This window comes from Choristoneura fumiferana, chromosome 29, assembly GCF_025370935.1.
Source record: "Choristoneura fumiferana chromosome 29, NRCan_CFum_1, whole genome shotgun sequence".
NCBI classification, from domain to species: domain Eukaryota; kingdom Metazoa; phylum Arthropoda; class Insecta; order Lepidoptera; family Tortricidae; genus Choristoneura; species Choristoneura fumiferana.
In genome coordinates, this window is record NC_133500.1 from 11,761,868 (window position 1) to 11,789,467 (window position 27,600).

The 27,600-nt window shown below is 36.4% G+C and overlaps 2 protein-coding genes across 2 annotated transcripts in view; both read left to right on the forward strand.

Annotated features, from left to right (window-relative positions):
- The window catches only part of RhoGEF2 (Rho guanine nucleotide exchange factor 2), a 215,542-nt gene that overhangs the window by 123,602 nt on the left and 64,340 nt on the right, over window positions 1-27,600 (forward strand).
- On the forward strand, window positions 387-27,333 carry LOC141444212 (uncharacterized). The gene is made up of 3 exons (XM_074109688.1): window positions 387-584; window positions 20,980-21,287; window positions 26,399-27,333. The coding sequence occupies exons 2-3, from the start codon at window positions 21,086-21,088 to the stop codon at window positions 27,331-27,333; spliced, it is 1,137 nt and encodes a 378-aa protein (XP_073965789.1). The 5' UTR covers window positions 387-584; window positions 20,980-21,085.

The following is a 27,600-nucleotide window of genomic DNA, read 5'->3' on the forward strand; positions in this document are numbered from 1 at the left end:
CCGGTCTAGGTTGAATAATAGCTGCATTATACAATACATCGCTCAGGCATGGAATTTGGCCAAACGAACGTACCTTTTCGCCATATGTTGACCCTGACCATAAACTCTGACGCGTCATAACTAAAAACACATGTTAATCATCCATATCAGGCAAGAAACAACTCAATTTCAAACGTACAAGGTGTCAATAGGGTTGGACAAGTTTCGAGTTACCACGTTCTTATCTGTGGTTATACTAAAGCTCGGTAATGATTGTGTCCCACTCTGATGTATGCATTGTTTTATCGGCGTCTCTATTCAACAAGCACTCGGTTTTAAGTGCACAGGTGCAAGTATCGTTGTCCCGCTCTCGCGACTTGTTGATGCCGCCCGCTTCAGTCTCCAAAGCCGTAGCGCGAGTGACCGACGCGTCGTACAAAATTAAAAAAAAAAAACTTTAGAAAGTGCGTTTGTGACAGTGTTTTTTTTTAATTTATTTTCGGATGGCAATGACACTGTGTAGTGGCGAGGTGTTTTTAAAGTGAAGTTCTTGGTTGAGTTCGGTTTGCATTTGGATATCCTTTTGTCCTGGAGTGTACGTTCAAGTTGGTATAGTGTTTTTGTTTTTTATGCGCTGAGAATGTCGCCCCTGTTTTACATTTTATTTGCATTACAATTGAAGGAATTTCATTTGAGAAAATCCATGGTGTTATAAATTGATTTTAAATATTTCTGCACGTGGTTGTTAGTATAAAATGCGCCTGTAAAGGCTTATAATAGGTATATTAACGCCTTTGACGCATATTTTGACCATCGAACAATGTACTTAGGCAAACAATAGCAATGACAGTAAAAAAATCCTGAAAAACTCTTTTAAAGCTGCAGTCGAAATTACCTAATCCCTAATGAGTACCCAAACTGAATCTGACCCAGGGTAGAATCTTAGTGCTACTAATGTCATGTTGACATGTCATACTTTCGTCAAGGTTATCATAGGCAAATTGATTATTAAAAGGTCCCACCCTGGTACAGTCGAGTTCATAAACTTGTGAGCAAAAATTTCATCAATAATATCTGAACACGCATCTACGCCGTTAACAATAGAGTCGCGTTCAGATATTTTTGATCAAATTTTTGCTCTCAAGTTTATGAACTCGACTGTACATGAATCGATTTGTTCGTCTTTACAGTCACCTGCATTAATATGTGTCACAGCGGAGCGTGCAAAAATATCTGAAACGTCCTACCGGCCCTAGAAATAGAGTCGTATCAGATATTTATGCACGCTTGTTGTGTCAGATATTGAAGTTGGTGACTGTACTGTGGATGAGAGTGGCCAAGGATCGTGCTCAGTGGCGTGCAACTGGAGAGGCCTATGTCCAGCAGTGGATGATGATGACAGTATTTATTAACTGGGAAGAAGCCGTGGTGGCCTAGTGGTTTGACCTATCGCCTCGCAAGCAGAGGTTCGTGGGTTCAAACCCCGGCCCGCACCTCTGTGTTTTTCCAAATTATGTGCGAAATTACATTTGGTGAAACCTGGACACACCTGTAAAATAATTCAATGGTATGTGTGAAGTTCCTGATCCGCACTGGGCCCGCGTGGGAACTACGGCCCAGCCCTCTCGTTCTGAGAGGAGGCCAGTGCCCAGCATTGGGACGTGAATAGGCTGGGATGATGGGGGATGATTAACTGGGAGTTGCGTTTTGCCGCAAACAAGCATTAAACAGGCAACCCATTAAAGCTGTTAGTATTGATGATGATTTCCTCATAACCGTCGTTTAGTCGAAGGCCGTGGTCCAATGAGTCAGTTCACTGTTATTGGGCGCTGTACGCCTGCCGTCCACATGGTAGCCGGTTCAATCGTTAACCATTGAGCCATTGAGGACAAAAATGCTAATCTTGTATCACAATTGACATTTTAATTCAAGGACCCCGGACCTAAAGTATGGAAAATGTGGTTTCAGTTAGGTATCCTGAGATTTCGATATGTTGTAGATTTCAAAGTCCTGCACAAAAGTGTCTAAAAAGCTAAACTAAACTCTGAAAGGGACCCGGAAACAGAGGTAGCACCCTTAGAGACTTTTGATCAGGACTTTGCAGCCTATAACATATCAAAATCTCGAAATATTTAACTGAAACCACATTTTCCATACGTAGGTCCGGGGTCCTTTTCAAGTGTCCCATGATATTTATTTATTTACGAGTATTACTGAAACTAGATTATGCTCGAAGCTTTCCTTTCTTAGAGTACAGTTTAACAAATTGTTTCATGTACCAGGGTGGATTTTTTTTTGACAATTTCGCTATGATTTCCTTGATGGAAGTATAGGATGTCAACATGACATTTGTAGCACAAAGGTTCCACCTTGGTAAATGATTCAGTTTTTCGACTGTACTTATATACAACCATGCCTCAAGAAATATGTCTGCCAAATTTAACGTTTCTATCTACACAGTGGTTCGGGTACTTTAGGTTGTTCGTTGTCAGTCAATCAGTCAGGTTTTTTTATACTGGTAGATTTTCCAAAGGCTACAAAAAATAACAATTACTATTTGTTAATTAAATTAATGAGTTTATGAGTTAATGAGTCATTCTGAGAGGAGGTCTGTGTCCAGCAGTGGTACGTGTATAGGCTGGAATGATGATGATGAACAAGAATGAAGAATCTCGTATTAAAGATGACGAATTGTTGTATCTCGATGAGGTCGTTGAACTTGTGAATGTTCGCGTAATCGCTGTTATTGATTTAATAAGTAAATATATCTGGGTTATCGAGAGGTTAAAAGTAAGATCTTTAGTAGTTAAATTGTATTTGATATTTCTATTAATTTATACAAATATGCAACTCTAATTACACGGAGAACTTTACTGACATTTTTCTTCACTTATTCATCTAAACTAAGTACACATAACATTTATATTTAAATCAGATTTGTACAATACTCTGCTACTGGTTGGTCAAAGGAATTCGTTTTTTTCTATTACTTTTTGATATTATTAAACGAGAACTATAACTATTTTTTAACTTAGGGTATTAATTAAACTCAATTAGAATGAAGTAATTATTGCAAAAATTGCTGGCTTAACTTAAGTTTTGTCTAGGTGAGAAAATTGCTGTGACAGTTTATCAGAATAAAATAATAATAAGGCTGATAGTCACGATTAATTAAAAGTAAAAATAGTCTGGTGTTTTAGCAAGTGCGACTGATCAAATCAAGAAAGAAAGAATCATAGGTAAAGGAATAGCTTAGTTGACCTTACAAAACAAACACAAATTCATCTTTAAACATTTTCTAGAATTAATGGCTGATAAAGCATGTTTCCTTAACCATTTCATAAGTAATGACACTAATTCAAACCAGCATTTTATGTATAGACATAGATCTTAAGATTTAGATTTTGTGTCTGCAATTTATTTAAAGAAGCAACGATTAATGGTATTTCTAGAAGCTGCTTTTTCCCAGCTGTGGGACTCGGCAACACTAAATAAACTCCAAACTGAACCTTCATTATTTCAAGGAATCGATCTAAACTGACTGAAATGACGCACGCGAAATAAAACCACCAAGTTCTTAATAATTCAGTCTGGCAATCACCAATTTGAAAAGAGCCTTGTTAAATCCTACTTTGGTCCTTTAATAGAGTAATTATGTGCATGGTTACAAGTATAACGGGTCACAGTATGTTGGTTCACCATGCCGCAGCGCTTATGAAGAAAAGCGTATGTGCGCTTGAGACTCATCTATACATACGTCGTTTTTGCGTAGCAATGTTTAAACATGATCTCATACTTTATTTATGCTGTTACGTAGTGCCGCAGCTCGGACGTGACGATTGTGGCTTGATTGTTGCCAGCTTAAATTACGTTCCAAAAGTTTGTTCGATATTCTCACTTTGGGCAGAGTCCCCTGTCAGAGTAGAAAGAAACTCGATATTTTCATACGAAATTCATTAAAATAACGTCAAAAATGTGCCGTTTAGAATCCACTCTTTTATGTGGGAGCTTATGAGTATGATCGTTTGTATTATGCTAATGCAGGTAGAGAAAGACAAAAGTTAAACACATTATCTCGCCCACCGTCGTCCTACGCGTGTCCTAATTGTTCCCGGGAAGCTTATCTTTAACTTCTACCCTTTTAGCTTGCTTGTTATCTTGCTTTTTGACCAGAGCTCAAAGTGGCACTCCAAAGGGTGGCAAATTTATGCCTGTTCGTGTGTTTACGTTTTTTTGTAAAGGACACGTTAGCCAAAAGAAAGGTTTAAACAAAGGATTCGGAGGATTTTGAAAAAAAGCGGCGCTTGCTCGTTGGCTGATATGAACCTATTTATCTTTTGTGTTAGTTTGTTGTTCTCTGACGATTGGTTTAGATTAGATTCGACCAAGGAATTCCTGTGCCACCTTAAGGTTCCACATCAGTTTACCGCTTAAAACATCAAAGTGAGGCCATTGTGACAGCCTTACTATATTTTGTTTTCTGTATTTCGCATAGGTGCTTGTCGTTTTCTGTCTCTATCAAAGTGATTCAAATCAAAACACGTCTGCCGATGGTGCTGTGCTGTTGTTATAATTTGAAACTTTCTTGTAAATTTTATTTGATTCTTCGTAACTTCTGTCATCAATGTGTTCCTCCTAGTTTCCTAGTTTAGTAGTCCTTGTTTCTCTATAATATACATTTTCTGTGTTTGTGTTAACCAGTTTACCACAAAGAATTTTATTAATTTACGTTGTTTCGTGTGATTTATCCTCGTATTATAAATCTAACATCATAGGAATGTAAAATCCATACTAATATTATATATGCGAAAGTGTGTTTGTATGTTTGTCCATTTTTCACGCCGTAACGAAGCGACAGATCGACGTGATTTTTGGCATAGAGATAGTTTATGGGCCCGAGAGTGACATAGGCTACTTTTTATCCCGAAAAAAATGCACAGTTCCCGAGGGAACAGCGCGCGATAACCGAATACCACGCGGGCGGAGCCGCGGGCAAAAGCTAGTAAAATAATAAAAAAAGATTAAAGATTAGGGTCCATCGCTGCTCCTGTCATATTATCATTATCGGCCACATCAGTTACGGCTGTACCTTTCCCTCTTTTGGATTCGTCTTGCATTCCACAAGCTCTTGTAGAACTTTTATTTGCAGGTGTATTTTCATTTTTTTAAATGAAAGTTAAACGTTGTGATCATAGACTTTTAAGCGGCATATGCATTGATGCATTTTTTAACAATTGTAAAGGACCGTGTGCTATTCAATTGAGTTGGAACTTAAAAATGATCTTTTGGTTTAGGTATAATCAAACACCAGCTTGTAGTCTACATGGTTTCAATCTGGCTATTCCTCAGTATTCTGTTCAGTCGCCCCAACGAGATCAAGATAAATGGTCGTATTAAAATCATGTAAATCGCTGCGCAAGCTCAATGAGCACTCAAATATGACAGCGCGTCGTTCGTAAGTCATCGACCGCCGTCATAATAATGTTTTCATTCTGTATCTCTGCAGTCAATGCTTTAGGTTAGCGTGCTTTGTCTGACTTATGATGTTATGATAGATTTTTAATGCTGCCTTGTTCTATTAGCAATTTAAAGTAAAACAGTTTCTTGTTTGATATTGTTCCGTTTGTAGGTGACAGGGACTCTTTCAGCATTTAATGCAATTATAAAGATCTGTTTCAAAAAGTTTGAATAATTTAAATACCTACACTTTCAAATAATTTTAACTAACACTACTGTTACATTCGGTGTTTTAGTTTATTTACTTTTTTGACAATTTGTTTAATCAGAAATGGTATGACCTTTGACTCTTAACCTGGTACCAGGCCTGTCCGATAACGTCCGAAGCTCTGGCTATATCGGTCTCCCGTGGAACGGCGTGACGAGGTCACCCCCGCAGCGTACGCGTTTAGCACTATGCCACACCAAATACAGCATTGGCGCAGGCGCTAAATTTGGATGTATAATACGAGCTAAGATGTGTCGTTTGTTTGTGCGAATCACTTTGGATGGAACGGTTTTTTATACAATGGCTGTTTCAGAACACTGTCTAGATTCTGTTGCATATTTGGATTTGTTACATTTTAGATTGTTCGTTTACACACATTTATTTTACTCGTAGACATTGATTCTTATAGCTAGATGATAGACAGAGATTGTTTTCTAGACTAGTGTCTCCACCCCTATAGTTTTGTCTTTGTTTTTTTTTTCATTAGTGTCTGGTAATGTCCCACTGCTAGGCAAAGGCGCCCCTGGTTTTCCAAATCGCCCTGTTACTTATGTGTGGCTAGTCGCTGGCAAGCAATTGTTTATTCTTACGTCTAGTCTGATTATAATTTTCGAAAAGCACGTCGCTGCCCTGAGCTAGGTTTGTTTTCAAACAATTATTATTTTATTTGAATTGAATATAGCCATGGAAAATAGGAAATCCCCTGTTGTTATAAGATTCGTTACGAAAATTCGCCATCCTTGACTGGTCGAATGTTTGGTCAGCTGTTTGACAAATGATATTATAGTACGGGACCTTGTCAGCTACAGTCAGTGTAAATATCCCCGGATGACAGAAAAGGCTACTGTATAATGACTCAATGTTTGCTGCCTCATTATTTTCGTGGCATAGCTTACTGCTGAATTTGACTAGCTACAATAACAGTGTTTCATAGAAACCATCTAAGGACAGTGGATTTCGGATCGTGATATACCTACTTTTCGATCGTGAGATACTTGAGTAGAACACTAATTGTCTTATGTTTAAAATTGCGCTAGTGTTACTGATATTAATAGTTTAATTGGAAATGGTTTTTCGTTTTGTTATTCAAACACTTAAATACTTCCATACTACTCTCGTTACCCAAAAATAATATTTGTTGTCTCTTTATCAATAAGTTCTTTTCTAAATTGATTTATTCTTACCTCTTTACCTTTTCCGATACATTACTTAGTGTTATTACAAGCGTTTACCACCTTGCTTCATCATCCTTGTCTATTTATTTGCTTAAAACCTTACTACTTAATTTTGAATCACTTCTAGTGGTCGAATTCTAGTGGTTGGTATACATAATGTAGGTTTTGATGATAATGCAAGCACAGTCATCAAAATCTTTTATCCTAATACGATCGATAGTATCTGTGAAACTTTGAATGTTATAGTCAAAATACCACAAACGGGACTTATCTCGCTTAAACACACGAGTAATATTTACCTCGACGATTCAACCACATTACAGTGGCCGTGGTCACGAGTAGACTGAATTTTAGGGTGTCAAGTCGGTCTAGCAGCGCGAGTCATTCGAACTATCTACACACGCTTCTACTAGTACTACTACAATAATAATACAATAATAATGTGGCCGAAACGTCAAGGTAAATATTACTCGTGTGTTAGCGTGATAAGTCCCGTTTGTAGTAAGTATTTTGATTATGAGTGAAAATCATGAAAGTTTAAAACTTTATAGCTTTGAATTATAATAACGCCTTACGATCACACTTGGGATCTTGCCTGAAATTTTACAAAGACCATAATAGTACCTTTTATTTTTCTGCAAGTGTTCTGCCCACCTGCGATACCGCTATCCCTTGTTTAGAACCCGTGCCGGTTGTCAATACGAGCGGTCATTGTGCTTTACGGGGAATGGATCACTGACATGCTAGTGTGTTGTCCCTTTTTCTATGAAGGAGTTGGAATGAGACGGGTGTTCTTGTACTTGGTGCAGGAAGCACCAATTGTACCTAACCAAAAATTACTCACGAAAGTATCATAAATACGTAGGCTGTCCAGTAGATCGCAGTATTATAATACTAAGGCCTAAGGTATAAGCCTAAGGCTTAGGCTTAGAGAGCAATGAGTGCAAACCTGCATTAATATGGAAAAGTATATTGGGAATAATGACATCTCAAAATGTAATTAAACCAGGTACCTAATTCACAATAAATTTGTTAAAAAGAAATTGACATTGTTATTGTTAGATGAGTTTTTAAATCATAATGACTTATAATTTTGTTTCATGACATCTTTCTTATTTTTTATGCATAATTTAATTTTAATGCATAATTATATTTAAATGGATTACTAATATTTTATGTTGTTGTACGCCCAACGGCAATACCTAGTGAATCTCTTTATTTTCTTTAAATTTTCAACCTGCCCATGTTCACCAAAAATTCTGTCATTATTATATTGAATTATAACCGGCTTTAATTCTACACAGATTGGCACTACTTGTTAAAACGAGTTTGCAAGCAATGGCTGTGTTCTGCGAAACAAATCTTAATCAAATAATCATGGCATTAATTATTTCTCGCAATAAGACTATTAGAATATCGAATCTCGGAATTTGTGAGCCAACTTTATTGCACAAAAGTTCTCTGCTCACCCGACTTGGCAACCATTCCTAGGTTTCCAGATCCATGTGGCGATTTCTGCAAATTGTGAAGGCATAAGTGTTTCAACTAATGTTATAGTCTATGTTTCTGCGAAAACCACTGTTTTCTGAGATCCGAGAAACAGTTCTCTTCACATCGTAGGAATATCGGAGTATTTTTAGTCCAACGTAAACTTGTTGTAGTCTAAACATCGCCCATTCATAAGTGCTTCAGTTCTTTGTTTCAGTATTTACAAGTTTAAAGTTTTTAACAGTACCGCAAGCTTTACTGTGTAGGAAAATTCTAGAGTTATCCCTGTAATTTAACTAAATATGTTTTTCCTGAAAACACCATTTACGATAGCTATTCATTGTGTTTTGGTAAATTTCAAATTAGCGTCTTCATCGGCTTTGCAATTTCTGTGTTATAATGATTATAAATTCGAAGTTGTGCGCTTGTTGAATATTTTAGTTGATATATTCATTCCCATAATTTGCAAATATTTCATTACCTGGTATTTTAACAGTACGCGCTATTTGTACATTATTTTGTGCGTTACGGACCGAGCATCAAATAATTGTGTTAAGAAGTAAGCCAATTTGATTGGTTATTTTCCTTCGTAAGAATTGAACCAAGTTTAGCAGAAGCTCTTGTAATTAAATTCTCATCACGTGCCAGATCGGTTTTATCGTATTTGTTTATAGTGTCAAAGTCATTCGTTTCCTCTTGCCGTAAATCAAGTTTACTCGGAACGCTATGTTTATTTGCTTTTCGATTCTTGTTGTGAGTTCACTTTCAATGATCTATATCGATATCTGTAAGCTATATTGCTGTGGTTTTGGTTTGTTTGTTTACTTGTTTGGTTTTCAAAAAGTCGCCTCTCATTTCAAACTGTGTCCTTATTTATAAAAAAATGACGTAAGATAACTGAAAATAACAATACCATCTTCATAATCTAGGGTGAATGAGCATTTACTAGATAACCGTGCTACATCTTAGAACACAACCGATTATCATTAGGTGTTTATTGTAGTGAAGCCAATTACTAGTGAAACGCATTAGTAAAAATAACTATATTAATAGTATTTAGAACATTTTAACTGAAGGTGTTATTTTTTATTGTTTGTTTAACAATGGTGACCATATACTTATCGAACCGGTCTACACAAAAATTTTATCATAAATATCTGAACACGTTCCTACGCCGTTAACAAGAGTCGTGTTCAGATATTTTTGATCAGTGTGTTTAATATTTTTTTACAGTGTACACCATAAAAGATGTACAAGACGACTTATGCTGTAGTACGATGGCCCTTAAGAGGCTAGGAGATACCTCTTTCTATAATGTTGTGAAAGGTATCATAACGAAAATACAAACTGAGACATGGATGCACAGAAAAACCAGAAAAAGAGACCAGCACTGGGAACAACTGGGAAAAGTAACAAATTTGGAGTTGAAATAAAAAATACAAAAAAGACTCCAAAAAACCAATCATAGGTATCATAACCTCATGAACATGAAACTTTGTCATTTCTGAGAGAGTTCAATGTCAAATTACTGATAGATAAGTCCTTTATAAAGGACTTTGGGCGTTAGGAGGATAATTATCTACTTGTACTTTGTGTAACTTTATAACTATTCTATTTATTTCTTTAATTAAACTATAATATTCATCATTTTTGTAAACTCACTGAGATAAAACATCCACATTTATTGACTTGTGGCATTAAAATCTTATCAGAATTAATGGACTTTTAAGAGCCTTGCAAACATTTAGTCAGGTTTATTTTAAGATGGGATCTGTTCGCAGTATACTGGGTCAAATTCCTTTCTGGGATTTCGGAAGCAATGTTTCTATTTTTGTTGATAAATTACGTTTTAGTTTTACTGTCGTAGCAAAAATCATTGCATATCTTTGACGTGATAATTGGTCAGTATATATCTCATCTCCGGCCTATACACGTCTCGTTGTTGGGCACGGGCCTCCTGTTAAAATGAGAGGGCTTAGGCCATAGTTCCCACCATAGTGGAACAAAACGCGCGGCGCATCAATCATCAATATTACGTTGATACAACCCCTGTCACGGACGTCAACAAACTATAGTGAAAGGTTCATTTTGTGCGCCGTTTTGATGTAAGGAACATGCAGTCTATACATAGATGCCGATGTGAGATACCGATGGTCTTATTAGGTTTTGGTACTACGAGTATTTATATATAAACGGAAAAGTAACTATGAAACAAATAACATTCACCTCTCATTTAAAGCAGGTATTGAAATAACCAGTAACGTTTCGTTTATTATCCCTTCAGCACTGTATTTCGTCGCATCCAGGCAAGGTCGGTGCAAGTAAACAGCGTCTGTTTCTCCGCCCCAGCTGTGTTGGCGTGCCTTTGAAGCCGGCCACCGTCTGCACGTAACCTGTGGGCTGGAATTTCCTTTGTCGGTTTAGTTAGTCTTGCACGTGGAATGTCAGATGTGATGGTTTTGGCGTGGTTGGATGTTACGCTGAAAAATTAAAGTAAGAATTTCGCAAGTTGTTTATCATCATCATCATCATCGAGGATTTTCACTGACTTAATGACAACGTTTAAGAGAAGTCTCTTCGTTCCATTCTCCATATAAACGTAGTCCCGGTCTCATTTGAAAACTAGGCAACAGAAATAGATGAAATTTTGTAAGTATGCACTAGATGTAATTATCTATGCCTGTGGTTTTTCAGATTTTCATATAAATGTGTAATATCAGAATTACAGGAGCTTAAAAGTCGACAAAAAGAGGATGTCAACTTTGCACGAGAATTACAGACTAATAAAGCATTAAAAAAAAAAACGAAAAACCACAGGCATTGAAAATATAATGAATATCTTGCTTGATTGTAAAATATCATTGATTTCTGTGCTATACTTTTCGTATAATATGAGGACAACGAAACCCAAAATTCAACCGCCCAAATCTAGAAAAGCCTACAGCTATCTCGATATATATTACGGACGTCGTTGCGGAAGGCACGCGTTGCGGGACGTTTAATGACGCGAAACTCACATATTTTAATACCTTCTTTAATTAGTATTAAGAGTACGTGGCTCCTGGCATCCTCGACTAATGTATTTAAATGTCTTAACCACTAATCGGTTCAACCACTATAACTAGAAATAGATCAAGTGGTCGCTTTGATTTTTTTCATTTAGCACTATCAGGATAAATGTTTGTAAAGATTATTTATGTATCGTGTGAAAATATTACCCACTAAATTGATATCAGTATATCCTCGTTATTTTTCGGTGTTCGGTGTAGTACAACAATGAACTAAAATAATAAGCTTATGCAAAATATGCGAAAATGCGAAAAAAGAACACACACAAATCACACAAACCCACCTATCACCACCAAGATGTGGTGTGGTGGTGGTGATAGATGGGTTTGTGTGATTTGTGTGTGTTCTTACAGTGTGGAGGTGGAGGAACTGCATGAACACGCAAGCTTAACTATCATAAGAAATTCTTTTAGTTCATTGGTATGGACCTCCGCAAAATAACGCCTGATTCAAAAAATTATATATGTATACAACAAACAACATCTCATCCTAGACGCATTATACCTTCACCGTTCCGTCATAGGTAATAAAGAGTTATATACATATATACAAACATAATTATTATTTATTTATTTTATTTGCGATGGTCTATTACGTACGTTAATACTAGTATATCTAGTGGCTTCCGTACGTCCGTCTAAGAGTTATAAAATCAAATCGTTAATTTGGATTAGCTTTGATTGCATCATTCATTTTGACACTGACTCCGAGTCTCAGATTAAGTTGATAGGTAAATCTAGCGGTCCCTACTGTTATTTTAACAACTTAGGCCGCTACAGCGACGTGTGCCCATTGTGTTCGTATTCCAAGAACCGTCATAAGAGGATTCCGGCATATCATCACGTCCTGACACTTGCTTTCGTAGCCGGAATACCTTTAGCTAAATTTGGCTCACAGAATAAGGGTATGTTTGGTTTTGGATCGAGATGGATTGGTGTCGGTATAATCCAAGTATTTGTTGGTTTTGATGCTGATCTTGTGTCGGTTGTTGTCGTTTTTGGTTTTGAAGGAGGTTGAGATACTGTTATAGATAGCGAGATATAGTCGAAGAGAGATACTTTTTAAACAGTTTTATTTTGATTGATTTTATTTGACGACTAGATGGCCTTGTGGTTAGAGAACCTGACTACTAAGCTTGAGGTCCCGAGTTCGATTCCCGTGTCGGGGCAGATATATGTATGAAAAATACGGATGTTTGTTCTCGGGTCTTGGGTGTTTAATATGTATTTAAGTATGTATCTATCTATATAATTATATTTATGTGTATTGCTAAGCTTACTTTGGGACTAGGTCAATTGGTGTGAATTGTCCCGTGATATTTATTTATTTAGTTTGTTTTTGTCTTGTGATATTTAAATCAGTACTTAATAGTTTGACAAGACTAATATTATTAAAGGTGAAGTAAGTAACACAAGTTGTGATTCTGTTTACTATCCAGCGTTTTGATGTTCAGCTAATATTAAATTACTTATAGAATTAACATAAGACGAGACGAGATCTTTACTGATAATGAAGTAGTTAATCAGGTAACTAGGAAAAGAAACTGACTTTGATAAATTGCAAATCGACTGTAGTTTATTTATAAATACACAGACACACATCAGCTGGCGCCTCAACCAGAGTCAGACGAATCTGAGAATCGCCTAGTTTTACACAGAAGCTAGCAGGAAGCTGCCGATATCCGAGAACTTCGGTTTTACTTTTAACCTTTGTTGTCTTAATATTGTTACTCGTATTCAATTTGTTCTGTTCGATTAGAATATACTACCAACTTGTTTCTATGTGACTTTGGCATCTTGTGGTTTTTATCTAGAACTACAGTCTATTCGCCGACAGTACCTCATCATCATCATCATCATCATCATCCAGCCTATATACGTCCCACTACTGGGCACAGGCCTCCTCTCAGAACAAGAGGGCTTGGGCTATAGTTCCCACGCGGGCCCAGTGCGGATTGGGAACTTTACACGCACCATTGAATTGCTTCGCAGGTTTGTGCAGGTTTCCTCACGATGTTTTCCTTCACCGCAAAGCTCGTGGTCGACAGTACCTAATAAAAAAATTGTATACGAGTAAATCGGGGGTTCTGGTTCTGTTCAGCGTTAAATATTGATGGAAATAATTTTTGTTTCGGACTAAGACTGAATTAAAAGTTGTCACAGTGTGACTTGCATCATTTTTAGTTAATGGCCCTGTCTCTCTCTGTAATTCCTTTAATTGCTAGAATCTTAAAAAAATATTAAAAAAAAAATATAAAAAAAACTAAGGGCCTTGCTGCACACGGTTTTGCATAGCTTAGTTAGTTGGCTTGGTGAAGTTTGGTTGCACTTTTTTATGTGCAACTATAACAACTGTATGCACACAGCGGGGCCCAATTTTACCAGTCCCATTTTGCTGTTCTCAGAACGCCATATTTACTTTTTATTTCGTCTTGAGTATTCGAACACGATACTATACGGATACTATAAGTATTAATACTATTAATATTTTAACATTCAGTCGCATAATAATAACAATTGTTAGCATTCTTTTCTGACTAGTGCTTCTGTGTTATAATAGAAAGCCTCCTATTTCTTATTATTCATATTCTACACTTTGTTGATCTCTTTGCTTTTTATTATTCTCATTGGAATGGTTCCATTCGTTTCTTAGTATAAACACTTTATAACCTTCTTTGACTCATTGCTCGATATTTCCTTATATTTAAACACCTACACTTCTGTAGATCACATTGACATTATTAACGTAACAAAATATTCCTTGCTCTTTTCTTTTTAATATTTCTTACCCTCTCTTTCCACGTCCCTACTTTTGGGCACAGGCGTGCACTGAGGTTGAGAGTACACTAGCTGGCTTTAATCAACCTAATCCTTGGCTATTTTGATCTAACAATGCGCCGATGTTACTTTACCTTTAGACATCTATTTCAGAATTTTTTAAATATACTCCTTACATTATGTTAAAATATCAATTATTTAATTCAGTCTAAACATCTGTGGCCATAACATCTTATTATTTTATTTTATTCATCTCACGAAACAACAGTGTTTTAAATGAATTCCCGAAGCGCTTTGAACTGTTGTTTGATTAGAAATGATGATGAACGGCCCTGGTCTGCGCAGACGCCGCCGTCAATTATAGAAACTCGTAAAAACACTATTACACTAAACATGTACCGCGGTTGCGTACAAAACGCCGTGCTCTCGGCTTGCGGGCTCTATTGTAGTAAACATCTTCGGTATCCACTTTTGTTACCACTCTTGGGGTTGTTTCGGACTTTTGGTAGGCTCCAGCGAATTTGTTTACATTGATTCATTATGTAATGTTATTTGAACAAGATTGGAAGCTTGGGTGTTTAATGTGTATAAGTATGTGTCTTTGCATTTGAGAATGTTTATCTGTTGCCTAGTGCCTATAACATAAGCTTTGCTTACTTTGGGACTAGGTTAATTGGTGTCGAGTGGTCCCATGCCGTTTATTATTTCATCATCATCTTCATCATCATCCCAGCCTACTTGCCTATACATGTCCCATTGTTGGGCACAGGCCTCCTCTTAGAATGAATACTTATTGATTATTTATATTACTAGACCTTTTAATTCTTTCTGACCTGATATTCTGCAAAATTATTATTTGTAATGTAATATGTCCTTAAGTGAAACAATAACAAAGACAGTAATAAATAGCATAGTATGTTCGTAAGAAGATCAATGGGGCATAGTTTAACAAAAAGGATTCAAACCCGACAATTTTTTTTTTTAATTTTAGATCCATTTTAAGTAGGTACAAAAGCGATTTAAATAATAACATAACAGTGCTTTAGATCCTTTTTGTTAAACTACGTCCATGGTGCGATTAAAGCTAAATCCGCGCTGGGCCATAAGAATTACTAACCAAGCACTCTCATATTGAGAGGAAGCCTATGCCTAAAAGCTATGCAGAATTTTCAATATCAATGATATAAATCGAAACAGGAATAAATGGCGATTTCGTTGTTGTAAGTGTTAATAAAAATATTTTAGTGCAATACCTAGGATATGTCGTGATTACTGATTATGTTAGTACATGTTCGTATCCTGACACTTAAATCGTGACTCATATGTCAGTTCCACGGTTAATTGTATCTACGACACCTGAAGATGCCACGAATTCGTTCATACTGCGACATTACTGTCTCCTAATTAATTATTATTAACGGTCGCGGGAGAGAAAAGTACTGACGAGTACATAAACTTGTGAGCATAAATTTGATCAAAAATATCTGAACGCTTCTACGCCGTTAACAATAGAGTCGTGTTCAGATATTTTTGATCAAATGTTTGCTCACAACTTTATGAACTCGACTGCACCTTCACTCATATTAATGCCTGAATGACCACAGAGCCAAGTTCTAGACAATATCTGTTTAATACTTATAGAAACACAATATCCTCGATAATCCTCGCGTACTTTATACAAAACAAAGAACACTAGGAATAACGGCCGAATATATTTTTAAAAGCAGAAATTGATAAGTAAGTGAAGAATTTTAAGAATGTTGAAATAATTTCTAAAATAACAAAGCTGATGATCCTCAACGTATAGCTCGACTTACTACTTATTTGAGATAGTATAGTACTACATCTGTTAATAAAAGCTAGGGCTCAGGAGGATATTTTGAAGTTTTAGAAGCTAGCCATATTACTATGATACTCGTAAGTCGTTAGGTGGGCAACAATGCTAAACCTACTGCGGGTAAAATAATAACATAAATAATCTAGTTTAATCTCCATTGTTCACTCACTGTATTAATGAGAAAGTTAATCATCTTACACCGCGATCCTTTCAGTGATAACGTCACGTAAATTACTTTTACGTAATTAATTATTGCATTAAATAAACAGCTGGTACTGGGAAAAATTGTGTATAAATGTAATGGAATAATAAATATTATGAATGGCAGATATCGATGCGTGAACGGGTTATATGGGACGGGATAATTGGAGTAGGTCGGGTGATTTATTTACTGTGTGAATCTGGATGCAAACAGAAGAGAATAATATATTTTTTTATTGCAAAAAGTTAGCAGGATATTCTCTGTTTCCCACAACCTTTTTGCATAAATCTTTAGTCAATTATTTTATTTGTCGTGGCTCAAATCTGTAAGCAACGTTTTAATCTAGACAATAAAATGCTAAGGCACTTCAAATATTGAAGAGGTACTTCAATATTGATAACATAGCGGTTATATGACGCAAATGACAATTCATTTTTCATTTATTGTCTCGTGGCTACTGACAAAGGCAGCAACTTGAATTATAAACTGAATCTTCAGTAATCGGTAATCATTCATTTATTGGGTCAAACATAGTACAAAAAAAGATGGTGTACAGACAACTTATAGTGCTTTAGTGTTTTGTCAAAAAGACATGCAAAACTTGAAAAGTACAAATACAATTAATTATTGTCATTGAAGCTTCAAAACAATACAGAAAAAATTAAAAGGACAAGGCAGTAGGCAGTAACAAAAGTACCTTCCTAGACTCAAACACGTCGCGGAAAAATCTGTCATTTGATAGCCATCGCTGTAGCAGCTTTTAAAGATTTATCTGCATTTATCTTTCATATAATCTGCTACATTCATTTCTGCTGCATACTTCATTTAGCTACGACGGTAGAGATGGATGACTGTCTAGATTCCCGTGACAGCCGCCTTGAGGCTAAATCTGCACTCAGACCTGCATTCAGACTTGCAGTTTGATGTAATGTATCATTCTGTATAGAATGTCTCGTCTAACGTGGAATGATTTAAAAGAAATCTGTAGTATTTTTGTACTGTGGAATTAACATACAAATCAATATTTAACAAAAATACAGTAATATTAATTTTTAAATATCAGGATAGTGGTAAAACATTAAACAAGCCTCCCCGCTTAACTCCACCAACACAGTGTGATGCGATATATTTAGCAGAGGGGACTTCAGGTCGAGCAGGATACGCTTCCGCAGTTAATATTGTACCTGGGGGCTAGCGGGGAGTCTGTGTCGAACGCTTGGCGATATTCGGCAATGGAGATACTATCTCGATAGGTGCTGAGTGCATTTTTTTTTATAATAAACCTTCTTTAAGCGGAGATGGGTCCTGGGGGACGATCTAGATGCTCACGTTCGATAGGTGTCAATTGAGCAAAATATGCGAAATAGGCACATGAAAGAAATCTATATGTTGCTTCTTCTGATTTACATAGTTATGTAAACAAATGTTATTTAGCAACTTATGGTTATGTCCATGAGCTTTTATGCTTTTACCTAGAGAAATCTAGAATTCTACGCGTAAGATACAAATAACTGCACGCAAGTAACCTATGTTAATGACATCACCTCAATATTATACCTGTATTACATATTTATAATGAACGGCATTATTCATTACCTCTTAATTGAGTGTTCTCAGCCCAGTGATTCACTTGAAGACGGTCTAATTGTTGTTTTCTTTTTTAACACAAACCGAACCTTTTGTACTTTTTAGTTTATTAATTTTGTGATTCATGCGTTTTAGCGCGTGATAATTTTCATTTTTCACACGTAGTCATTATTTTAAACTCTTCTTGGTTAGGTGATGAATGCTCTTTGAAGATTTATGAAAAATCTTTAAGAACTTTGTTTTGTTTTGTGTTCAAAAATGCTATAAAAATAGGCTGCTTTAGCGCGGATCCTTGTCTTAGAAGTCACTTTCTCTACGTATATTGAGCACATATTGAGCACAAATAAAAGACAAAGTTGCAAAATGTTGCTGTACTATTAAATGGCTGAATAGCATTTTCGAAAACGTCTTACTTTCTCGCTTCGGGCTGCACCCAAATGCCCCTAATTTTTTCACGTCCACCCACCCCTCTTCCCACCCCCGTCTGGCGCTAAATGCAGTTAGCAGACCGAGCGAGAAGTTTTTTCCTGTTGCCATCTGGCTGACACTGGGTGATTCAAATTCATGGTTTCTCTGCGGTTTATGTGTTAATTCTTGTTTTGAATTGCCACCATTTGAGGTTCAATTACGTACAGCTGAAAATTGTTTTCTTGGCAGTATGGTCAGTCATTTTGAGCTCTCCAACCGCTCATCCACTTCTGCTGCTGACTATATTGAAGATTGTTTTACCTTCGGCATAGCTTTGGTTTACTTTTACCTGACTGCCGACATAAGGGAGAATTATGTGTTTCGATTGTATGCATTGATTTCTAAACTTACGACTTGAAGGATTTTTATGTATAATGATATGTGTCTCTGGATTCGTTTTATTCGAATCAATAACAAGTGGGAAAAGGGGTTTTCGGTTAGTTTAGTCAATAGTTGTTTTACCAATTTCTTTTTCATTACCTAACTATGAGCACTTGTTAAACATACGAGTTTTACTTCAGAATTGTCTCCATGCGTTCCAAACAAAGCGCTAATTTTGTAAAAAAAACTCTGTAAGCGCCGGCGTGGCAATAAATATTTGATTGGCTTAACTGCGTACTAACATATCTTAATTAAACGACTGTCATAATTGGCAGCTATGTAGTGTAAAGGTGATTCTGGCCTTAAATATTTTTCTCATTATGATTCGTTTCCCAACTGTTTCATATGGACGAAAGTTTTTTTTCTGAAACTGCAAACTAATCAGGATATATTTGAGAATCTTTCTGTAGAATCCTATAGGTGAGGTTAGGTTAGTTTTATCAAAAATCATTTTATAAAATATATTTTCGGTGAATAATTAGAAGACCATCGTATAGACGCAGCGTAGGTAGAGCCACTGAGCGGACTGATGGGCTGGTAAGGGTCGCAGGAGCACGATAGGTGCGAACGGTACAGAACTGTTCATTATGGCTTTCTTGAAGGGTCTCCTATGGTCTAGCTGTGGACGTGTACCGACAGACAATGATAATGATAAAACGGCTGTAAGTGCGCTTTGCTAAAACAGAGTATTGACATCATCGGGCAGAGCGGAGGACAATCTGACCATTAACGACGATCCTATCGGCCGGCAGTGTGGAGGCCGCTTCCGTACGCCACTTCCGGCTGCGCGGGCGCATCAAGCGGCTATTGTTCAGCTTGTATTGCCAAAACAATAGTTCTATAGCGAAAAAATAACGCTAATAATTGAGCCAAAGCTGTTCTTAAACTAATTGAGAGAAAAGTTTATACGTGATCGATCCCGGGCACTTTTTCGGGAATTTACGAAATCGCATTTAAAATTATGAGCTGAAAAGTGAAGGAAAACATCGTGATGGTACCAGTATTTACTTGCGAAGCAATTTGGTGTGTGTGTGAAGTGATCGATTTGCACCGGGCCTGACCGAGAATTACAGGTTAAGGCCTTTTAATGAGACAGGAGGCCTGTGTCCAGTAGTTCGACGTATATAGGCCGCAGATGATTACGATGTTGATTAGTTAGATTTATCAAATCTCTTCTAATATAATAAAGCTAAAAGTTTGCTTCTTTGAACGTACCGATATCTGGATATACCATTTATATTTCATCATCGTTATACCAGCCGCAGGACGTCCACTGTTGGACATAGCCTCCATTCAGATTTAATAAACTCTTTTCGCTTTGATAGCATAACTCTTGAGGAAGGTTGTAGGCTATTTTTCTAAGAAAGAGCCGATCGGATTTCTCTGAAATTAAACGGCGGGGTTTATCCCCGAGGCCACACAAGTTATATCTTAATTTATTGAATCAGGCGTTACTTTGCTCACCCGCGACCGTATGATAGCTACGCTTACGCAAGATATGCGCGTTCATGCAGTTCCTCCACACTGTAAGAACATACATAAATCTCACAAACCCATCTATCAACAAACAGAGCTCATTTTCAGAGCAACACAACCGTACACCATGCTACTAGATGTTAGATATCTTAACTTACTACTATAATCAGTCGTGCGATTTTCCATGCTTCATTACTGATCAGTAATTACCATAAAGCATTGCTACTATATATAACGAACAACATTGATATCTGATTATCAATAGTAACGTTGTTTGTACCCATTACGGTCATTAATTAACTACGTATATTTGTTTTACTCTGACGCTGCGTCTACGGTAGTTGCGCAAATTCAACTCTTGCGCAGGATGTCGATTGTTTTGTAAACTGCTCTTTCTTCTGTTTTATTTGAATGCTTTGGTAATACTATTGCGCTATCGCGCGCGATATTCCTTCATTCTTCTAAAACAAGTATTTTTCACTAAACAGGCTTTTAAAACGTTTTATTCTATCGGTTTACACTTTTGGTAAAAAACATTCTTTGTTTTCGTTCCAAAATAACTCGTCAATGTTCCTAAACTTCCTAATTGATGATATGTTATTGGCATATTCTATTAAAACGTCTTGTCATTCTCTTGGATGTTACAACTATGACTCAATCAACTAGCACCAACTATACATAGCCGCCAATGTAAAGCAAACATAGCTCTTCTAATTTTAGCTTCGACAAAGGGCGACAATCTCGGTTTATAAATAAACGTATATAAAATTATGACGAATGCCAAGAACTTTACTGATCGGTAATTAATATTACAGCTACAGTGGAAAAAGTGTTACAATCAAAGTGATTATGGTTTGAATTGAGACAGTGAAAAGTGTGAAGTGAATACCGATGCCCAGTGATCCAACTTAAGTGTCACATATGGTCGGAACGATGATGTGGTTCAAACGGGAACCGAAGGCGACAGAGAAACCGGTAGAGAACGGGATGGTGAACAGACTGAGGAGGAAGAAAGCTATCACCCTTAAGCCGACGAGGGAGTCGAGCGAAAGGGAGACTTCAACAGAAAGCGAGAAAGAGAAGAGGCGGCATTCTGACATATTGGATATGAAAGTGTCTTTGGGTAAGTTTTAAATTTCATTGATATCCTTGCCATTTAAAAACAGAATAGTATCAATAGGATCCTAATCAACGTTACGGCGAATGCTTTCAATTTATTTAATGCTACTGGTATAGTTCGTCTTTTTATTTTTATCGTCGTTAGTAGACGGCGTAATGGTTTGAAATAAAAGCTATTAAACCTTTATCGAATGAAAATGGACGTTAAAAAACCAATAAATGTTTGAATTATCACTTAAAGGAAGATGCTATTGCTGTGCAAGTAATAGGTGATAACTTTAATGGTCTAAATGTATATTAAAGCTGTACATATATATATAGAACATACATAGATCTATGTTTAGTAAATAATCAAACTTTCTGGTGGCAGTAAGGTAAAGAAAGAATTAAAATAAAAGTGAATCCAAACATAAATATGATTACCACAAGGAAATAGTTGTCAAAGCTTCGTAGCCTTGACATGTTTGATGTTATAAAGGGTGGAAAGGGGCATTCATGGTAAAACCAAAAAAATCCATATTCTTTATTCGTATTTGGTCAGTATTCAAGCAAGGTCTTTGTATTGATTGCTCAACGTACACGTGTCTCTACACGAATATATATGAATAGGTATTATAAACGCAAGTAGGTACGCAAAGTTAGTTAATCGTATTTATGTCCATCTAGCATTTTAGGGATATTTAGGTGAGGTTCTGGTGTCTCTGATTTGATGTGTTTGCAGGTAATTGTGCAAGGTCATTGCTACCACCATCTTGCTCGCTAATCCTAAGCAGCAGTGCTTGCACTGTTGTCTTTCGGCGTGGAGAGTAAGACAGCCGGTGAAATTACTGAATATTCCATCTTAGGCCTCTAAACGCATCTGCAATACTGGCGTTGCAGATGTTTATATGGTGATCTCTTAATTTGCTCGTTTGCCAGAATTATGTTTTATAATACATTTAGTTTTAACAATAAACACAGAATTTTAGAATACTCAAGACTTGATTAATTCAGAATAGTACTTATTGGAGCTGGAGAGCTCTTGATGATTAATAAAAGGATTGTAGTTTGAGTTTTCTGAAGATTGATGAAGAAACAACTTATTATTTGCCGAAATATCTGAATTTTGATTCATCAATCATTTGCTCAATTAAGTTAATTCTCCATCTGCGAAGTATTATGTCTGAAAACTTTAGTTGATCCCAATATCGGTATTTAGATTGGTTAACACTTGAAATTCTATCATCAGATTATTCGACATAATGTTTCGGTTAACATTCAAGAGCTCGCGTTGAGTTTTTTTTTTTTGAGTTATTTCATGAGACAGCATGCAGTGAATTGAAAGGTATTTTTTCATTTCGATATTATCTATAAGAAGGTATAAAACTTGTAACAGAACGAATTAAGGTTGTGTATCCTGTAGACATGACAAACTTTAGGGATCACAGTAAACACTCTTGAACGATTCTTAGCCAAATTTCGTCTGTAGAACATAAGTATTTCAAACTTTTTTATTCAATGACTTTCATGATTATCTTCTTGCACTGTTTTATTCCGGGTTACAAATAAAAAGTGATTATTAGGTCAAAAAAACTGCTTAGGTTTAGTGGGATACAGAAGTTAAAATATAGGAAGTAGGATTGAAGTCACTGCCAAAACTAGCCAGTTTAATTGGCCGTTAAACTGAATCGAAATGGGCGTTGACCGTTCCAACTTTTCGACACGTGGTTGGTTTTTGCTCCAATACAGCACTTAACACAAACACGTTTTAGGCATCGTTGTAAATATAGAACAGCGCCGAATCTTCATTTTATTTCTTTGTTTTGGTTAGTACTCGTATGTTTTTTTGAATCTGAAGCAAAGTTAATCGAGTTTACCGTAGAATATAATCGTTATAGGTTTGCATAATGATGATGAGTGATTTATTTGATACCTGTTAGCCTTGTTACCCGCGACTCGAGATAAATTCACTTACCGCTATCCCGGAGAAACTACTTACTCAATTTTTCGGGATAAAATTGTCCTATGCCCTTCCCAGGGATTTAAACTATCTCCATACCAAATTCATGTAAATCGGTTTAACAGTATGAGAGTATGACGAGATAAAAGGCAGACAGAGTTACTTATTATAAATTCAGCATAAATCCTCCAATTATATTGAAGTTTTAACTGTGTGTGGCAGTTGTATTTCTGATGCCTATCAACTGAATAGTCATAGTATGATATAGATCAAAAATCTCACTTGGTGCTTCCTAAGCCCTTTAAAATCCTTAAGAAAAGAACGTAAACTGTGGACTGCTTGACAACTATAGTATATCTAATGATGATGAATAAAGGACTCGACGTATAAGATTTGCATTTGGCCAACGGCTCAACGGTCTCCCACAGCGATGACATCACACCCTAACCGTGTAGCTCTAAAGTGCTGGTTTTCACGCCAGGACTTTAAATCCGAGTACCAATACTGGTCGTGTTTGATCCATTACTTCATGCTTGCTTTAGTAGCCCCGCAATCTATAATATAGATTAGATAAGTTCTATAGCCATGAATTTTACTCGTGTAAAAACCCGGCTTTAACGCTAAACAATACTCTTGTTGGGTCATTTAAAAATAATAATGTTAGAATTGGTTTGTTCACTTTATGATCAGTTAGTTTGAGTTAGGATCATGGTTTACTGCTTCGGATTAGGCTTGTCGTGGATTAAGGTTTAAAAACAGTTACATGACTTAACAATGAAATAAATAAACGTGAAGAGGAACGAGTATGTGATATTAATTTAATTTTTTTTTGTTGGTGGTAATGAAAAGCTGATACAAATATCAAATGAAGTATAATAGACTCATTAAAAACATAATTAACTTAGAGAACTCATCAGACGAAAATAATGTGTCAAAGCCAATTCACATCGCTAAAGATGGCATGAAATTTAATAATGTAACAGAATTCAAAACCCTAAATCACTTCTGTTTCAATATCCGGCAAGGCAATAAAATCATCAACGCTTATCGTCATTTAAATAATATCACCAAATTTATTTGCAAATTGGAATCGTTTAAGATAATTTTACGCACTACATCGTTCGCTGATTTTGACGGTCCCGTATAATAATTGTGCTATGAATCATGCGCCGGATTCGGTTCAACGGCTAGCGAATAATCTGCATGCGTTTTTAGACGCATTTTTGAAGCGATACTGATTCACTAGTAAACAAAAAGTGAACATGTGAACGTGTCCCAAGAAGTAAATTCGTTTTAATCGTATAAATATTTAGAGATATAATAATAATTGCATTAAAACAATAGCATTGTCTGTGACAAAAGGCAATTGCACTGCATTTAAATGATCGGCACTTTGTTGTTATACTTATATTGATTTATTTGGAAACAAACAGTCTCTTGTAGCTATATGAATTACAGTTACATAATTATGAAACCTGGACTTACATTTCGTGAAGAGAATATTATAACCTTACATTATACCTACTACGTTCTAATTATCATATATTAAACGATGTTAATTATATAAATGTTCTGTGCTAGACAAAAAATAAATTGAACTGTTTCGTGGAAAAACTACACTTAGTTTTACTTTTAATGCTTGTAAACCATGATCTTAATTCTGTGCCCTAAGTAAACCTTTGGTCTCATAGAGATACTTGTGAATACAAATGCTAGTGGCACTTACTTGATTTACACCTAATGAATGCCAGTCCAAATTCAAAACGCAATGCAAAATAAGGTATAGTGAAGCAATGCACAAGTGAGATAATTTAACCGTGCTTATTGTAGCAGCAGAAGTTACGGAATGTAAACAAAGTGAGGTGAACGCATCGTGCATGTCAACATGTTACTACTTGCGCTTGCGCAAGCTTGTGATAAAGGGGCAGTAAAATGCAGTGATAAAGCCTTGTTTAGAACAGAGATAGCTGAGTAAATAAATAATGAAGATAATGACGGGTTAGATGAGCTACGTGATGGTAATCTTAATCTCAATGTTAATACAAGGGCATATGAAACAAGTGAAGTTGATTTTGAACCAAAGCTATGGTAATATATAAACAGTTTTGGATTGATTGATTGATAATATTATGCATTAAAGTCGAGATGTTTACTCAAGTCTCGATAATTATGTTTTAGTTTCATTACAGTCTTAATTCATTCAGTGATAATTTGTATTCAATCCAAATGTTTCCATACTGTTACTGACATCTTTTCTCAAAGAATGCTAAACATCCATTTTATATTCCATCGTACGGCTGGTAGCATCTTTATTTATAAAAGTCTTAGGCGCATTAAACTAATACCAGATTTAGATACGCCTAATCTGCATGCTCAAATATGTCTCTTATTTAGGCTACGTTAATACCTACCGCTCCACAAACCTGTTCTCGGTTTGTTGACATCGACGTCGTGGCACTTTTATACGTTAGAAGATAACAGAGAAATTTACGATAAATGTAAGAGAACGTTAGGTAATACTTAATTATGTTTATTTTAAACTATAGTACTCTTACTTTTACTGTGAAATCGCACGGCAATAGAGATTGTGGCGATATGAAAATAGAGTCTTTAGTTTAATGGGCAAGTAAAACGACTATGCATATACTTAACTGTGGAGCACGTAGTGTTACAGCTCTTACATTGTAATGATGCTATTCTTCCATAAGACGCTCTCGTGGGTGCTACCCACGGGTCAACATAGGATTTCGAAAACTTTCACGCCGTTTTACATTTTAAGTCAAACAAAACGCCGTTTACGTAAATTATTCTTTTAAAAAGCAATTACACGTCTCAAACATAGTATTCCACTGTCCACATAGAAAGTGAAGTCAGCGACGTGATTGTAGCGTATTGTATGTTAATATTAATTAGGATAATAGCATTTTTTGCAAAGCATTCGCCGTAACGGTGTAACTGCCGTGAGTCATTCTGTAATCTTGACATTGTCTCGTCATTCATCGACAATCGATCGATTGAAATACTTTTTGCTCGAAACGAGCATTGTTTTTTTTTACAATATGTACTTAAGTTTATTAGTGACAGTTGAAAATCGTTTATGTTCACGGTTTAATGGCAAGGAATCTTAAATGATGGGCTTAATGTAACTTCTAATACGTTCAAAAATGTTCCTACAGAGCGAAGAGACGAAAGCGACGAATCGTTGTACGAATCAGCAGACTGCCACAGTGATGCCATTTCTGCCAGCGACGATGCGCTCCCGAACCTCAGTAAAACACCTACGATGAGCAAGGAGTCCCTAAAACTTGCCGTTACTGACGAGGAGGCTGATCATGCAAAGAGCAAAAAAGGACACAGAAAAACAATGTCCTTATCGAATCCTCTAGAAATTGTCAAGAGTTTAGGCGATGATTGGTTTGAGACGAAAAAAGATCCCGATAAACATTCGGATAAAAAAAAATCAAGAGAAAGCTTGTGGAGCGAAGAAGACAGAGACTCAATTCATGGTTCAAATATGAAACTAGACCAGATGAGGAAAAGCAGTAAAAAAGAAGATAAAAGCAATTCTAACAGTAGAAAAAGCAGTACCACTGAAGCTCCTAAATCAAGAAAGTCTAGCAAAGGCTCTTCCGTTAGTTCTTTTAATTTTCTTAGAAGAAAAAAAACACCAACGGTTACCGCGAAAGCAGTAGAAGCTGTCACGGAAGTTCTGGATAGAATTGTCAGCACAGAAGAGATTCTAAATTACACAAAGTTCTTTCTCGAAGAAGAGAAGAGACATACTTCTGTCTGTGAAAGTAGACCTATAGTAGATACTGACACGGACGATGAACCCCCAACTCCGAAGTTAATGGGAGAACACAGGCGGAGATTGAGTCGACAAACATCAAGAAGTAAGAGCAAAGTTAGAGGAAAGAGCCAAACAGTCAAAGTTAATACGTTGAGGAAATCTCACAGTGGTACTCTGAAGAAAGGCAAAAAGAAGAGCGTCAAAACTCCGCTTGCAGGGAGAAGCAGACAAGCAAGCGTAGTGGAATCAACGCCGATCGTGAAGAAGAAATTTGATGCGTCGAAACAGAATTCATGGCTGTTCAGCGGACACAGAGGTTAGTTGCTTTTCTTTTTTTGACCTCGATCGTAGCTTAAGAATTTAGGTCATCCGTTTAATATTGATGACTCAAGACGTTAATGCCTAATTGTGTGACAAGATTAGCATGTTATTTAAAACCAGTTGATTGTTTAGAATTTCTGACTGACATCGATGCAACAGGCTGGCCTTAGTGTGGTCTTGAAACGTCGTGCTTTGATCACGATGTGTTCATTTGTGCGGTCATTTGTCATTAGCAGTGGTTCCGACCGCCGCTTCCTTATCTAGCCT